A 16,506-nucleotide genomic window follows, 5' to 3' on the forward strand; every position below is an offset into this window, starting at 1 on the left:
ATAGTTGACGAGGGGTTCACGCGATAGAAATCTCGAGGTCACAACCTAATAGACCAGTAGATTTATACTAAAACAATTAGATTATTCGCTCTCGATTTCTATGCGTGATAGATATCACGCGATAGAAATCTCGAGCTCATAATCTAATCTAGTCGTTCAAAACTTTATCTAAATCCTCTTCACAGAACTTTCGAAAGCGCAAAGGAGCGGTAGCAAGTTTGTTAACAAGCGCAGACTGCTAGGCTACTCATATATCTACTAAACAATTAGGCTATGAGCACTAGATTTCTATCTCGAGTTTATAATCTAATTGTTTAATAGGTAGCGAGTGGCGTAGCCAATCAGAGAGCGGTATTCGTGATAAAACGCTAGTAGATTTATACTAAAATACAACATATAGTCAGTACGCAATGCAAACATTTAGATCTTCGCAATATTAACAGAGGTAAGGCCGTAAATAAAGCACAGCGAGAAGTTAAGGGAGATATGGAAGGAACTGAACGTATATTGCAATTTTTATCTGATTGTATGCAAACCGAGAGCAGACACATTCCCTGCGCTGTGGTGTTTACTGTTAGGTTGCACAGTCTCTTTCGGCAAAAGGGATTGGAATCGTTTGCCAAAATGAATGGAGACTCTTGTTCAACTAAAGACAACTTTAAATTATGGGATGTAGTTCTCGATACAAAGGAATACGTGTAGCAATTACTTAGAATTTCCGTAATATGAAAAGAAGGAGGGTGTATCTTGAAATTAGTTCCGTGACCGATGAAAACCAATCTCTTTCCTGTGGTCTGAAGATCGGGTGATTGGGTACAACACAATAAACATTCCAGGCCTATTTTAGGTGTTAACTCTTTTTTTAGATTTCAGTAAATGACCAAAAACTGAACCAGAAAGAGGAGGAATTAGCAATTGGCACGGTCTGATGGAAATCCTTGAGTGAAACGTTCTTATATGACGCACTGTGGTGTTTATTTATAAATCCTGCGAGTCACGACACGACTACGAACCAAACTTTAAATTTGACACTAAAATAAACAGCAGAATATTCCGGAATATCTTTGCGATTCTATTGCTATTGGCCAGTACCCTGAAAGTTGCGTCTGGCCGATGAGTTGGTCATTTTACATTGAAAATAGAGAGACATTCAGAACATTGCAGTTAGAACGCTGATACTATCAGGCTGCTAGAAAGCAGTCAAAGGAAATTGTGTGAGTGACATAATGGTCATTTTAAGTAAATCTTGCATGCCAAGACAAATGCTTGTTTGTTTGTTTGTTTGTTTTTGTGCCACTCAGCTTCGTTTCAAACGCTTCAGTAACAGGGAAATGAAAAATGTTCACGCTAAATAGAAAGCAGAGTATTCGAAAAAATTTTAGTAGGTTAATTATTTCAAACAGCTCTTGGCGAGTAGCGGAGGATTCCGTAATTGGGACCAGGGCAAAAAACGCTGTAAAACCTGAACCGTGCTCCATCTCAGGGCATGCTTTTAAAAGGTAGACCGCTGAATAAAAAGGCCAAAGTCTCAATCTGAAGTATAATATTCATTCATGAACTACCGACAAATCTACGCATTGTCTCATCTTTGGAGTTCCCGCAGGGGCATTTCACGAGCTATCAAAGTCGTCATAATTCAGCTGGGACCATTGTCTGGATCATGGCCACGAAGGAGGAACAAACTAACATTTTTAAAACGATTTTTTCCAATGGCTGGAAAATGCATAACTGTAAAGATTTCCTTTTTTCTTATCAGAATTGACTTAACTTCTGCTTCATAGCGACCTTGCTTGCAAGAAGCTGCCAGTTAGCAGACACAACACCCCAATTTACACACGCACAACAAAATTGGGGGCGTGGGGGTTGCGTCGGGGAGAATCAAACAAACGAAATTTAACCATTCAGCAAGTACATCCTAGGGGGGATAACCAGTTTCCGTGGGCTTACCAGCCAGCAAGAAATCGGCGAAGTAACAGATATCTCAAGGAACAGATCCGTTGCGTGCCCCTATTTCGTCATTTATCAGTCGGCTCCCAAGCAGTCAAGCCATGCTCAAATTTTCATCGGTATATGAAGTTCTTTTTCCATTCAATTGCCCTATTTTGTCACGAGGCATGTTTACGCGGCTGAACTCCATTCTCATACAACTGATCGTGAGTCACCTATATACTAGTCCCATTTATCCAGATACCATACTCTAAATGAATCTCATACTTACTGAGTTTCTCAATACTTCTGTTGAGTCGAGAGAATCCCGTTTTCGTCAAGAACTGCAGTCACATCCCGTCTACTCCTTCACGTCGAATGAGGTGCGAGCAACTGATGAGAAGGGATTTGAAGTCTTTATTAATCTGGCCAAGCCCGGTACGAGCCCGGATCAATCAGTGCATAGCTTAAACAGGGTTAAAGTCCAGGTTGTTACCTAGGCGACGTACTCTCTGATAAGTACCGGAAGAAAGTTTTGGCCTGAACCAGAAACACGTATATGAAGAAATCTAGTTTGCTTTGCGTTTGTCAATAAAGACATGACTACTAGTTATATGTCCCTCCAGCTCCTTCGGTCATCGTACTTTGTTGGTCTTAGCCGTCGGTATTGTAATGCTCAGAAAGGCATACATTGTCAGTCACTACAATTTTATTACTTGTCACTTCTGGATCTGTCATGTCTATATCCGGACGGTTTTAAAACAAAATAAACAAACAGCTTTCTACTACTCAAAAACGAACAGAATGAGGAAATAGATAGACAGGTAATCATTAGCGATCGAAACTAATTCGAAATTCTGTTTCCTTTACCTTATTACATTGTAACAAGTACAGTCTGTCTCTGAAATACATCTTAGCCTGAATGTCTAATAAGGCTATTGTTGTTGCTCTTTAAATAGTTGGTGTCGTTTTGATGGTTTCGATCTTATGGAAACTCTTCCAAAGGGAAAAGGATCCGGGAAGCTGACTTAAAAGTTTTATTCCTTATTTTGACATATCAACATTAATAAAGACCCCAGAAAGTCGTCTTTATGTGCTCAAACTTAAAACTTCGCTGGCAAATCGCGAGACGAACCCAAAGAGCCTGCGCATTAGTGAAGGAGTTTAACCCGACGAGCGAAAATACACTAAATTATTATTAGTCTTCTCCGCTCTTCGTTCCATTCTTTATATAGTAGCTTTGGTTCTCCCTCTCACACCATATATAGAGATAAAGAAATACGAGAAACAGACTTTTGGCAACATAATCTTTCAGAAAAACCAAATACGGACTCTAAATCCAAAGAAAAACAACTACAACAACAACAACGATTTTGCTTTCCCTATTTCAATTCGAAAGGAGATTGTGAATCCCATGAAACAATTAAAACACCGTGTGAGTTCAAAGAGCAAATTACCTACAGGTTGCATAGTCAGTCACATCATCAAACAGCTGGTAAACCGCGCTTCAAGATTGAAAACTTACTTACTTAAACAGTAATCCACAACTCGTAGAGAAAATTTTAATTTTGAAACACGGTTTCAAGTTTGGCTATGTGAACTCAGCCTGCTACTTATTTCTTGCACTCTGTTGGTTAACAGCCATCTACGGCGCAGTTATGATTTTCCTACTTGATGACAGAACTAGTAACATTCCATCCATGTCTAAAACTATTTCTTTTTACTGGGGACACAATAAGAGGGCGTACACAACAATTTATTTATGTGTCCAACCCAAAGCAGGCCATGGTTGAGTACAGGTGACAGTTCTACCCCATCATGGACCATTCGGCTCCTACCGATAATGACAGGTAACGATTATCACACAGGTTTTTTCTGTATCACACTGAGCTAAGTCTGAATGTATGCTCAGTAAAAACTGAGTACCATAAAATCCTGCTTTTAGTAGCAAGCAATCTTTCCCCCTCTACCCATGTCCTTTTCCCTCCCTATTCACCCCCCCCGCCCGCTTGCCCTTATGCTCACACACATTACAATTCATGTCCCCGTGCATACATGGCACATGAAACTTGTTTGTTTGTAGACCCATCCCCTTCAGTCATGAGACTTTCTTTCTTGTCCGAATTGACAAAGAAGTCTCTGACGCGAATGATCACTAATGCACTTTTATGCTCGTCAAGAGCCATATCCATGCAAATGTCATGAAAATCGATTACATAAAGTTTTTTTTTTTTTACATAAAGTTCTTTAAGAATCCAAAACTTCATTTGACTCATTGCTTTAATCAAACATTTTGCGGTTTTAAATGCCAGTTTATAGCGGAAAAAAGGAAAAAAAATGTGCTGGTTATCCCTGGGGAGAATCCCTGGGGAGAATCCCTGGGGAGAAGTACTTGCTATGATCGCAGGCTCGTGAGCATGTAATGATTGTCGTATTAGGCCACACAAAACGTCGCAGACAAGTGAAATGTTTCCAGCGCGAATGATTCGAAGAAGCGTAAGGCAGTTGTCTAGTAAGGTAAGGCAGTTAAAGCAGGTTTTATGTTGCTTTTTAAGAAATGTAACATCGTTTAGTTTGCTCAATTAGTAAGAAGTCACACGATGTACAGTTGTAGCGCTGTTCTGTCCTCTTGTACCGAACAACACGCTCCAGCTAACAAACTCTAGCTTAAACAATCAAAGAAATTGCGGAAGGTACATGTAGATCAGAAGGACACATCTAATTTTCTCTTCCTCTACAATGACCATTTTCAATTAATTCGCGTCTTGTAAGAATACAATGTGGAATGCAGACATATGCAAGATCAACTAAGCCCTCCCCCCCCCCTCACATCTACATGTACATGTATACATGTATGCCAACCTCACCCCTCCTACACACAAATACATTCATCAGAAAACATCTTGATAATTCAGTTAGCAACCATGGGGCTTAGTGGAGACTTATGATCTCAATGTGAGTGAGTTTTAAAAACTTTAATCTCACACCTGCTTGCAATAATGAGAGTTTGTATTACGGACCAATTTCTAATGCCTGGTTGAGAATTCTGAGCAGCTACAGCCTTAACTGATACGAACTCGACCACAACTCAGACCAAAGCAAAGAAGGAGAAGCCACTTCTCACTTCTCTGGTGTTTTTAAAAATTTATGTGTAAGCATTTAAAATGAATTAATGCACACAGAATTTAGCAATACAACTGTACATAAAGAGTATGTTCTCTATAAAATGTTTAAGAAATGAATTATACATGTTCAAGCTCACACCCCTCAGGGGTTGATCCAGGGTTTTTCAAGGGGGGAGGGGGGTTAAGAATGGTCAGGGTAAAACGCAGACTGTGGACTGCTGACTGCAGACTACAGACTACTGTGGACTGCAACCTGCATACTGCAGACTGCAGACTGTGGACCAGGAGTAAAATGCAGACTAAGGGTAAAATGCAGACTAGTGCAGACCACGAGTAAAATGCAGACTGCAGACTGTAGACTTTTTAACTGAATCATGTTACTATTTCCATCATTGAGAGCTAAGTGTAAACAGGCTAAATGGAGCATTATTCAGGCTAACCTAAGTGATGTTCAGGCTAACAAGAAGGGTATTTAGGCTAACCAGACTGATATTCAGGCAAACTTGAGTGCAGACTTTTCACTATGATTAGCCTGAATAACCCTGTTTTAGAGTCAATACTTGATAATGGAAATAACACAATATATTTTTTTTTCTAAGTCTACATTCTGCCATCTGCATTTTGCCCCTGGTTGATCTGCAGTCTGCATTTTATCCCCGGTTTGCAGTATGCAGTCTGCAGTCTGCAGTCTACAATCTACAGTCTGCATTCTGCATTTTACAATGACCAGGTTGCACAATCAATGAGGCATGCGCTCAAAATGTTGCAATTTGGAAATTGGAACCTAACTGAAAAATACTAACAATGTCCTTAGTATAAATTATGTATAGTGGGTTACTTGACCAGATTGTTGGCCTTTTTTCTTACCATAATAATGTTTACAGTCTTTTTCAATCTTACTCTCCCCCTCCCCTAAATCATTCCCTGATGTGACCCTTAGGAGAACTCGGTAAAGCATTTACATGATGACTTAGGCCATCAGTGTTATGGTGATCTAATGTACACTGGAAATGGCCAGTTGTAGAGTTGTAGTGCATACAACTTCATGAAAAGTCTAAATTATGTTTCATGCTTCATTTTAAGCCTATCAGTCAGCTGGTAAAGAAAGTCAAAATTGTAGAAGTAGGCCCTAGAGACGGACTGCAGAATGAAAAGGTATGTGAAGCAGCTTGGAATGTTAATTTAGAAGATTTCAAATTTTTTGTGAAAAAGAAGAATTAACACTTAAAGGCATTTTACACCAGGTAACAGTTTTCACATAATGAAAACCCTGCCATATGATGCAATATCAGGTAGATTATTTTGAATCTTCATCCTTGGTTTTTGAACTTACAATGTAAGTACAGTCATTTCTCTCGTAAGTGACTACCCTTGGTGCAAGACAAAGTGGTTGCTTATGGGAGTTGACTGCTTACATTAGACAAATAGAAACTAAGTTGTTTGAATGAATGATTTTTTTTCACATGCAACAGTTTTCAGAAAAAGTACAATAGAGTGTACTTGTCAATGTGTCTCTTGGTAATTAAAATCACCTGATCGAAATCTAAGCCAAACGAAACCCAGGAAAACAGAGTCAAACATGGGTCTCATATACGTGAAATCTAGACTGTATTATTATTACTCAAAAAAACTTTTGTCACTTCTGAGTGAAGATTTTCTAACAATCATACGTAATCATCTTGGGTGGTTGCTTACCGGAAACAGAAAACAAAAGAATACGTCAAACTTCTGGCCTAAAAACTGGTCATGGTCGCTTAAGGAATTTGAGTAGTGGTTGCTTACGAGAGAGCTCTTGGAACAGTATTTGACTGAGAAACAAAACAGTTATTTACCAAGTGGTCACTTACGGGAGGTGGTCACTTATGAGATGCGGTCACTATGAGAGAGCTGACTGTATTTAAATTCAACTGTAATGCCATTGATTTTGATTGATAGTTAGATTCAGTACATAAACTAATGCTGTTTTGGTTTGTGTTTATTACATTTATTTACACAATCATGGAAATGTCTGGAAAATATTCTGGGATGACAATAGCAAGGCCAAGTCTGCCAGGTTCAGCAAAGATTGATTTGGCAGATCAAATATTCCAGTCCTTTCAGGTATGAAGGGAAGGACAAGTGACTGTGGTTATTGTTCATAACTGCATGATTCTCTTTTGTTTGTAGGCAGTTGTATCAACTGAGACTAAGATCAAGTTAATTGATATGCTATCAGAGACTGGCCTTTCATCGATTGAAGCAACCAGTTTTGTATCTCCCAAATGGGTTCCACAGGTATTCAGAATGATAGTGATCGAGATGCAGCCATAATAGTGGTAATAATTATGTCTACACCCCTCACCCCTCTCTTGCAACTTCTTATCGCTTGCTGCCACTTCTCATTTCTCACTTTTCACCCCTTACCCATCACTGAGCATCTCTCACCCATAACTTCTCAGCCCTTAGCCCTAAGGTCCCCACAACACCCAACACCCCTTACCCCTCATCTCCCACCCCTCACCCCTCACCCCTTCACCCCTTATCTCTCACCGCTCACCCCTCATCTCTCACCCTTCATCTCTTATCCCTCACCCCTCATCTCTCACCCCTCACCCCTTACTGAGCATCTCTCAGCCCTCAGCCCTCACCCCTCACTGAGCATCCTCTCACCCCTCATCTCTCACTGAGCATCTCTCTCCCATCACCCCTCACCCCTCACCTCTCACCCTCATTCAAATAAAATTGTTAGGTGTGAACTTTAAGAAGTTTGTTTGTTTACGTCGATATTAATGTGCTGTGTTATAGATGGCAGACCATGAGCAAGTCATAAGAGGAATAAACAAGATCCCGGGCATTTCCTACCCTGTGCTCACTCCAAACCTCAAAGGTTTTCAAGCAGCAGTCAGTAGCTACATGAATACTATTATTAAACTTAGTTTAAATAATGCAATAAAGAACTCAAAGTCAACCACCTTTTACTATGATCTACATTCCTACATTAATTTTGTACATGTGTAGACCTTAAAATTGAAGTCAAAATGTTCAAAACTGAAATAGAGCCAGTGTTTTGAATGTTTTTTTTCCATAATAGACCATGGAAATATTTTAAATAGTACTGAGTGTTTACTTAAATTTCAAGTGACATATAGAAACTTTTTTATTGTGTTGGCAAATGACAACACAAACATCTTCTGAAGATTTGGAAAGTCCCACTATCTTGTCAGCTGTAATACAGCATCAACTCTGATTGCAGTGGCATACATGTACCTTTACAACATCAGACAATTTACATGACCAGATGGGAGTCTGTTACCAGATTTCACCACTCTTCATTTTTGTAGATAAATACATTGTGCAGACAGTAGTTTGTGATACTTTGTCTCTTTAGCTGGACTGTGGTGTGAAGGAGGTAGCCATCTTTGGTGCCGCTTCAGAGTCCTTCAGTAGGTGAGAAAATGTGGTCAAGGAGTTTTCATTGCGCTGTTCCATGACATATCCATAATCCTCAGAGAGGATTCCTTGGTTTAAGCACCATGCATGCACAACCCTACCAGAAATTTTCACTGAAAACTTTCATCTAAAAATTTTGGCTTGTGGCTCTTGTTTTGTAAATTTTTGAACTTGTGTTGGCAGATGCCTGTTGTGTTTTGTGACCATACAATACATGTACATGTACATTGTAAGAGTCTCTACAAATTTTTTTAATACTCTACATCAGTTAAAAATCTTTACTTAAAAGATTAATGCAGGTGTATACATTGAAATATTTTAATTTGTGACTGTTTTGTGTGTCAAATATCAAACAATCTACCTGGTCTTTCAACTGGGATTTTATTTGTTTGAATGAGTCATAACACATGCTAATGTTACTCTTACATGTAATACCTTTTATGTTTAGAAAGAATATTAACTGCTCCATATCAGAAAGCCTACAAAGGTTTGAAACTGTTTGCGAGGCTACAAGGAAAAGCAATTTCCTTGTAAGAGGGTGAGGTTTTCAATGTAATTTAATGATTGTGCTTATATGTGTACAGCGAATGTTTCATAACAATATTGTTTGTTAAATGTTTACCTCTGAATTAAAATGAATTAGAATACCATTTGAAGTGAGACATCTTACATGTATGTTCTCTTTTTATGTCATATTTTTAGCTTGAACTGCCATTCATCTCCTGCTCTCAGCTTTGTAGCCAGTTATGCTGATAGCAGGAGATCACTGACATTCCAGGCTTGTCATATTTTGTGGTTTGATTTTATACTGCTCAGTGGTTTCATTGGGAGACAGTTGTTTTGTTGGTTCTTGGAAATTTTATCAGCTCTAAAATCTGCAGTGATACAGTGTGATAATGTAATTACTTGTCTTAGTTTGTGTTTGGCAAAATATTTATGAAAAAATTGCTGAGATTACCTACTGAGTTTTCCATTAGTTCACGAATCCTTGTGGTTTATTTTATTTGTAGATATGTTTCCTGTGTTGTTGGTTGTCCTTATGAGGGATTTATTGCTCCTACTGCTGTGGCAATGGTAAGATTTAAAATCGTTAATGGGCATCTAGCTAAGCCATACTTATGTTTTAGTCATTGATTAATTATCTGTTGTGAGTATGATTATCTTTCATGTTTGGTAATCTTGGCAATCAGTTAAATACATGCCGTCACCTCTCCTGATCGTCCTATTAGCCACAGAAGGAAACTTCAAGCGTACTTTTTTTGGTTTATTCGGCCAGTTCTTTCAGAAACTCCAGTATGTTGTAATACCCCAAGGCAAGTGAAGTATTGATACTCCAGCTGTTACTCGCAAACTTGCAAATACCCATTTATACACCTGAGTGGAGACTCTGAGGCACTGTGAGAGTAACGTACCTTGTTCTCCCCCTCCCCCCCCCCCCCGCCCTCGCCACCCAAAAAAAAGGAAAAAAAAAAATTAAAATCGGCGTTGTCCCTACCGTCGCCGTCACAGCGCAGTTGTTCAAACTCCCATTCATGTTACTATGATCCCAGTCGCTGCATTCTCTGTACTACAACCCTGTGCCATCCTGAAAAAGAACTGCAACTTTAATAATTATTACCTTCTCTTGCTCGTGCAGGTAACAAAGAGTTTGTTTGACATGGGATGTTATGAAGTGTCTCTTGGTGACACCATTGGTGTTGGAACTCCAGGTTAGATGTCTTTAGTTATCACGTCTCTCTTAATTATGCTGAATTCTTGTCCCAATCAAAAGAGATCTGAAATTCTAGTTAAAAAAATTATATACTGATGGCTTTATACAGTTACAATCACCACATCATGGAACCATCAGAGCGGACTTAAAACGCATTCGGGTAGAGCTATGGGTTATAGCGAGTTTCGCCCATAACGAGTTTCGCCCACATCGTTTCGCCCAGAACGTGAATGGTTTCGCCCAGAAGTAAAACGTCTACAATCTAACTCAAAAAACGTCAACCTAAACGTGCGTATGCACAGAATGAAGGTTTTGAAACGAACACGTTATCACTTTCACTGTTGAAACGAACAAGTTATCACTTTCACTGTTGAAACGTACACGAAAGATAAGTTACGAATACGGATTCGCGAATACTAAAGAGAGGAATCGAGAGTTTTTAAAGATTGTATTTCTGACATAGGTAATGGCAACATATATTTTGAAATGAGATTAAAACTAGTATAGTTCATGAGTGCGCGCGCGTGGAATAGCTTACTCCGACAAAGCGTGCGGTATGGAAAAGGAAATTAAAGGCAATTACCGTCTTGCAAAAAAATCTCACCTTTTCACTAGTCAATAGAATTTGAAAAGAAAACTGAAGTTTACTCTTGCAAAAAAAATCTCACCTTTTCACTAGTCAATAGAATTTGAAAAGAAAACTGAAGTTTTCACTCTATTGTTTCCAAAGTGAAGTCAAATGTAATTTGAATACGAATAGCAATTGTGTTTTTTATGAATAGACGCGCGGTCCTAATTACAATTTGTTAACAAGTTCTATAAGATGTTGTTAGCCTTTTCTCAGTAAACATGCCGACCAACATGTCAATAAAAAAAATACGCCCCTTTTCCAGTATAAAAGGGGTTAATACCGATCATGAGAGTCATTCGATCATAGATCACCCCACAAACCCGCCATACAAAATTTCTCGTCTCTCTCGTCCAAAAAAATGTCTTCCAACGACCATTGCCTAACTTGCAAACAACCTGTGCGACCCAGACAAGAAGGTCTTCAATGTGATGGTTGTCACAAGTGGAACCACAGAACCTGCAATACTGGTATGTAATTGATACCACTTGTTTACGTATGGGTTTTTATGGGACCTGGGCCGGGTTGTTCAAAGTAATTTGTTGATGTTTAACATCTAAGTAATTTGTTTATGTTTATGTTAACATTTGATCACGATTTTAATTTTCCTGCAATACAAGGGCTAAGTCAATTTTTTTTGTACCACTTATAGGGATATCAAGACAAGCATACTGTGCAGCTGTTCAAACCGGGACAGAAGTAGACTAGTATTGTAAATCCTGTGCTGCAGAGTGGAGTTACATATCTGGAGAGCCTGTTGCTGCAAGCTCTAGACTGGAAAACTTTGACTCAATGTCTGCTATCTACCCACCATCAATTGAGGTATCATGGGGACCACATCTTGGGAAGTTCTTGCAACAACAATTCGAGGGCAGCACTGTTGGCAAGTAAAATTTTATTTCATATACACGTATTGTAGGCCTATGAAGACATAAAATTTTGAAAAGAAATTAAAATAGTAGGAATATTTCTTTTTGTGACAATTCAGCTACAGTTCATAAATTCAAGTTTGTTCCTTTTCTGGAATACATGTATAACAGTTTAGATTTTATGGTTGGTTGTTTTCACAGAGACAAGTTAAATGAAAAGTTATTGACCTCTCTGTGTTACTTTAATTTCAGATGGGACAATAGACCAACCTGAGTACCCAACAGAGGTCCCCACTCCACAAGTCGAAGAAAGGAGCACTTTTGGAAGTAAAATTTTATTTCGTAGACATGTATTGTAGGCCTATCAAGGCATAAAATTTTGAAAAGAAATTAAAATAGTAGAAATATTTCTTTTTGTGACAATTCAGCAACAGTTCATAAATTCAAGTTTGTAATGCAGACAGTCCCCGTTCACAATTTTGAAAGGAATTTAAGATGGTAGAAAAATGAAAAGTTGTTGACTTCTCTGTGTTACTTTAATTTCAGATGGGACAATAGACCAACCTGAGTACCCAACAGAGGTCCCCACTCTGCAAGTTGAAGAAAGGAGCACTTTTGGTAAGTAAAATTTTATTTTGTAGACATGTATTGTAGGCCTATCAAGACATAAAATTTTGAAAAGAAATTAAAATAGTAGAAATATTTCTTTTTGTGACAATTCTGAAAGGAATTTAAAATGGTAGAAAAATGAAAAGTTGTTGACTTCTCTGTGTTACTTTAATTTCAGATGGCACAATAGACCATTTTGAAGACTCGATCCAGGACCCCACTATCCATGAGTGTCCAGTTGGTGAATTCCCAGTAACTTACAAGATAGTGGAACAGGGCTCAAAGCGGGGCAAAGTAAAATTGATAGACAGCAATGGATACACATACAATATCAAGTCCCGAGGGGTGAACGTCGTTTACTGGCAGTGTTCGGTGAGGCCCAAAGTAAATCCCTGCAAGGCATTGGTGATAGAACGTGACAGTAGTTTCCAATCCAACAGCACCAGTCACAACCACCAGCCAGCTGCCGGGGCAGCCACTGCTGCAGAGATCATGGTTGCGGTAAAGGCAGAGGCAATGAAAGATTTGTTCAAACCTGCACCAGCTATTGTTAATGAGGTAATTTAAATTAAATATTTTGACAGTTCTTCTTTAATTTTTGTGGCACATTATGCTATATGTTTTGGTCAATATTTGGCCAATTTATTTATTTGCATTTTGAAAGCATAAGTTTATTTGTGTTTCCCGGAAAATTTTCCAAGTCTCCCGATTCTCGACAAAATCTTCAGATTCACGGAAGAATTTTGTTTTTCTCCCAAAACAGACCTTCTTAGAGTTGACACCCCCTGTTTAACTGAATTTGATTTGACATCCGCTTATAGAATTTTGTCCCCTTTTCATTTTTATAGGTTCTCCTTGAGAAACTTGACGGACCATGTCCAAGCCTTTCAAAACCAAAGTTATTGGCGCAAGCTGCAAACCGGCTTAGACAAAACACCAGACCCAAAGACCCAGTAGACCTGGATTTCAGTTTGGAAGAAGATCACATTCCTGATGGCTTCTTTCAAGCAGATGTGACTGTCAACAGTAGACGCCATCTTGTCTTTGCCACCGAAAAACAACTTCAGTTCCTCAGCAAAGCCAAGACCTGGTTTATAGATGGTACCTTCAAGTTGTGCCGCCACCCTTTCACCCAACTCTGGACCATCAATGCGTATGCTAGATGCGAGGACCACGTGAAACAGGTCCCATTGGTCTTTGTCTTGATGTCTGGCAAGAAGAAAAAGGATTATCAAAAGGTAAATATGCACTGATAGTCAGAGTATGGATGACTAAGAACTTTTCCAACCAGGCTAATAGAACATTCACTCACACCTATGTCTTATCCTCTTTCAGGTCATGAAGACTATTCTGGACCTTCTGCCACAGAACCCAAAGGTTAACCAGGTCATGATTGACTTTGAAAAAGCAATGTGGAATTGCCTCCGTGAAGTCCTTCCAGACGTGACGGTGAAAGGCTGTGTATTCCATTGGACACAAGCTCTGTGGAGAAAGGTCAGTAACAGAAGCTATATCTTGCCACACAAACAAAAAAATAGAATTATGAAAAAATAAATAATACAAATCAATACACAAGATAATAATGAATATACAAAACTGCAATATAATATCAAATTGGTAGTTGTCTTTGACGGATAAAGCTGAAGCTGGGAGGAGTGTCCAATCTTTTTAAGCATTTGCTTACCATTTTTTTACCATTTTTTTTTTTACATTACAGATTCAAGACCTTGGGCTTCAAACAGCATACCAATCGGATGATAGCACCTTCAAGTATCTCCGTAGAATAATGGCCTTACCATTCCTGCCTCCAAGTGAAATACCAGCAATGTTTAACTGTCTTCAGCTGCAAGCCACCACTGAACCCCTCCAGAAGTTTGTGGAGTATGTCGATAGCACCTGGATAAAAAGCACTACCTGGCCTCCCTCCAGCTGGAGTGTGTACAAGCAGCAGATCCGCACCAATAACGACGTGGAAGGATGGCATAATGGCCTTAATAGAGTGCCTCAGGAAGAGCCCAGATGCCTCTTTACATGCTGATCCACCTGCTGCACAAGGAAGCCTGCCTTGTGACCCTTCAGATTCGATTAGTTTCTGAAAGAAAACTAACAAAACTACAAAAGAAAAAGTACCGCTCCGTCCAAGCGAAAATATTAAGCTACTGGGAACAGTACGCCTGCCACCAAAAGTCAGCAGTGCAGCTTCTCAAGGCTTGTTCCCATGTCAATGGGCCAATAGTTCGAAATTAAATAGGAAAGGGGGGATTTATGTCGGTTAAGAGAATAGAGATGTAGGAAAAAGCATGAGCTAAGTTGTTGAGAATTTGAATGTAGGAAAAGGAATTACTAGTAAGTTAAGTTATCGATAATTCAAATGCAGGATAAGGACGGTTCAGAAGGAAGGAGCTCTCGTTCATTTCGTCATAAGCTTACATTGCGCTAAAAGTAAAAGTACTTGTAAAAAAGTGAATTATCCTAAATAAAAAAGGGATTATATTTTATTATATCAAACATTCAACTTACTTGTTATGCAGTCTGAATGTTTTTGTTTTCAAGAGATTTTGCCTTTGCTAGCGCTTGCAAGGAGAATATAAAATCGTTCATGTTCGTAACAAAGCTTAGCAGCCTGGCTTTTCCAAGAAAAAACGGCCAGAGGCCTGGGAGTTTTCCCACGTATGAACAGAAAACAAAATTCGTCTCGAGTTTATGTCTGGGCGAAACCATTCTCGTTCTGGGCGAATTCTGAATAATATCTGAGTCTCGGTCTGGGCGAATCGAGTTTATGTCTGGGCGAAACCATTCTCGTTCTGGGCGAATTCTGAATAAGTCTCGGTCTGGGCGAATCGAGTTTATGTCTGGACGAAACCATTCTCGTTCTGGGCGAAGCGGCTCATGGGCGAAACTCGTTATGGGCGAAACCCGCGGTTACCATGGGATCGAACGGAAACACCAAAATGGCGGGCAAAGATCGTAGTGAATGTTGTTAGGATTCGATAACAAAGCTCTCTGTTATTTTATAGCCTTGCTCTACGTTGGAAAGCAGTCACAAATTGTTTACAGATGTCCGTTGTTATTCCAGTTGAGTCAAATTCCAGTAAAGGTGGAAAAGTATGAAGTTTCGTCGGCAAAACAGTGTGGCAATCAAACTATTTGCCCGCATGTGGCGGTTTCTCTTACACTCGTCAGGTTTACAGAAAGCTTATGGTCCCTGCAGCTTTCCAAGGTAAACTGATTTTCTTGCATAATTTGTGAAGGTTCTTGAAATACTGGAAACGTTCTGGCCGGTTAAATTGATCGTGGAAGATTACAGAAGATGCAGATGCTTTTTAACACACTGTTAAGTCTTGTTGATTTTGTGAATGCAAATGTTCATTTCCCAAAGGAGTTATGAAAGCAACTGTATTCAACACAACAATATAAGAACAATTTCGCGTTGGGGAAATCATTCATTGTAAAAGTACAATAAGTGCAATAAATGTGAGCTCTCTCGTGTAGTTTATATATACTTCATATAGCTAGTGTATATCTTGTCTAGGATCAAGTGGACATACATGTATGTATTATACAACAACTAAAACACAAGATATCAAAAAGCAACATCCTTCACCTTTTTGATTTTCAGGTTGATGGTGGTGCTCTTGAGGTTATGTTAGATGTGCATGTTACATTATCAAGACCTTTTGTTTGCCACTCATTACCTGAGTTGCAAAAGACTGATGTTATTTTCATTAGGGTGGTTGAAGTTCTCTTTAATTGGGCAGTATTTCAAAGGTTTTTTTTATAATTTGGCATTTCGTTACGCAAATAGAGGTTATTTAGAACAGCAGATATAATTCACAGCTAGGTTACGGAAAATTACTCTTAACCACTTCCAGAAATTTGTACATAAGGCTTACCATAATTTGAAAAACACATGATTCATGGATAAAATTAATTGAAAAAAATACTTTCATGAAGAAATTAATGTAATTGAAATTTGAAATTCATTTCAAGAATATTTTGTGCTTTTCCGGTCACGAATCTGTTTACATTTCATGAAAATTTACTGAAGAATGTAAACATTTACTAGACTCCAATTTAAGTAGCTGAGAAGTGTTTCAAACAGGATTTTTGAAAGATATATCTTAAATTTAAGTAAGTTTTGTGATAAATTGCAACATAATGGAAACTCATTTCCAGCCAGATTTTGTCCTCCTTTTGCATCTGGATGTG

General features: G+C 38.8%; 1 protein-coding gene and 1 pseudogene across 4 annotated transcripts; both read left to right on the top strand.

Moving 5' to 3' along the window:
• Positions 1–4,278: 4,278 nt before the first annotated feature.
• Positions 4,279–16,506, top strand: LOC145494888 (hydroxymethylglutaryl-CoA lyase, mitochondrial-like). Of its 3 annotated transcripts, XM_081474441.1 has the most exons (10): positions 4,279–4,443; positions 6,135–6,206; positions 7,218–7,325; positions 7,836–7,931; positions 8,419–8,477; positions 8,929–9,018; positions 9,491–9,554; positions 10,117–10,189; positions 15,315–15,517; positions 15,917–16,506. In XM_081474441.1, exons 1-10 carry the CDS (start codon positions 4,393–4,395, stop codon positions 16,076–16,078), a joined length of 978 nt encoding a protein of 325 aa, XP_081330567.1. In that variant the 5' UTR covers positions 4,279–4,392; the 3' UTR covers positions 16,079–16,506. The 3 variants fall into 3 exon arrangements, with proteins under 3 accessions (XP_081330567.1, XP_081330569.1, XP_081330568.1); XM_081474443.1 differs by lacking the exon at positions 6,135–6,206 and having other exon boundaries at positions 7,218–7,366; XM_081474442.1 differs by lacking the exon at positions 6,135–6,206.
• LOC145494887 (uncharacterized) lies at positions 11,318–15,319 on the top strand (annotated as a pseudogene). The gene is made up of 7 exons (XR_014050340.1): positions 11,318–11,702; positions 11,941–12,015; positions 12,235–12,306; positions 12,476–12,855; positions 13,146–13,535; positions 13,633–13,791; positions 14,015–15,319. The product of XR_014050340.1 is annotated as an uncharacterized LOC145494887 (transcript).

The sequence above is a fragment of the Orbicella franksi genome, chromosome 8, assembly GCF_964199315.1.
Source record: "Orbicella franksi chromosome 8, jaOrbFran1.1, whole genome shotgun sequence".
Lineage (NCBI taxonomy): Eukaryota > Metazoa > Cnidaria > Anthozoa > Scleractinia > Merulinidae > Orbicella > Orbicella franksi.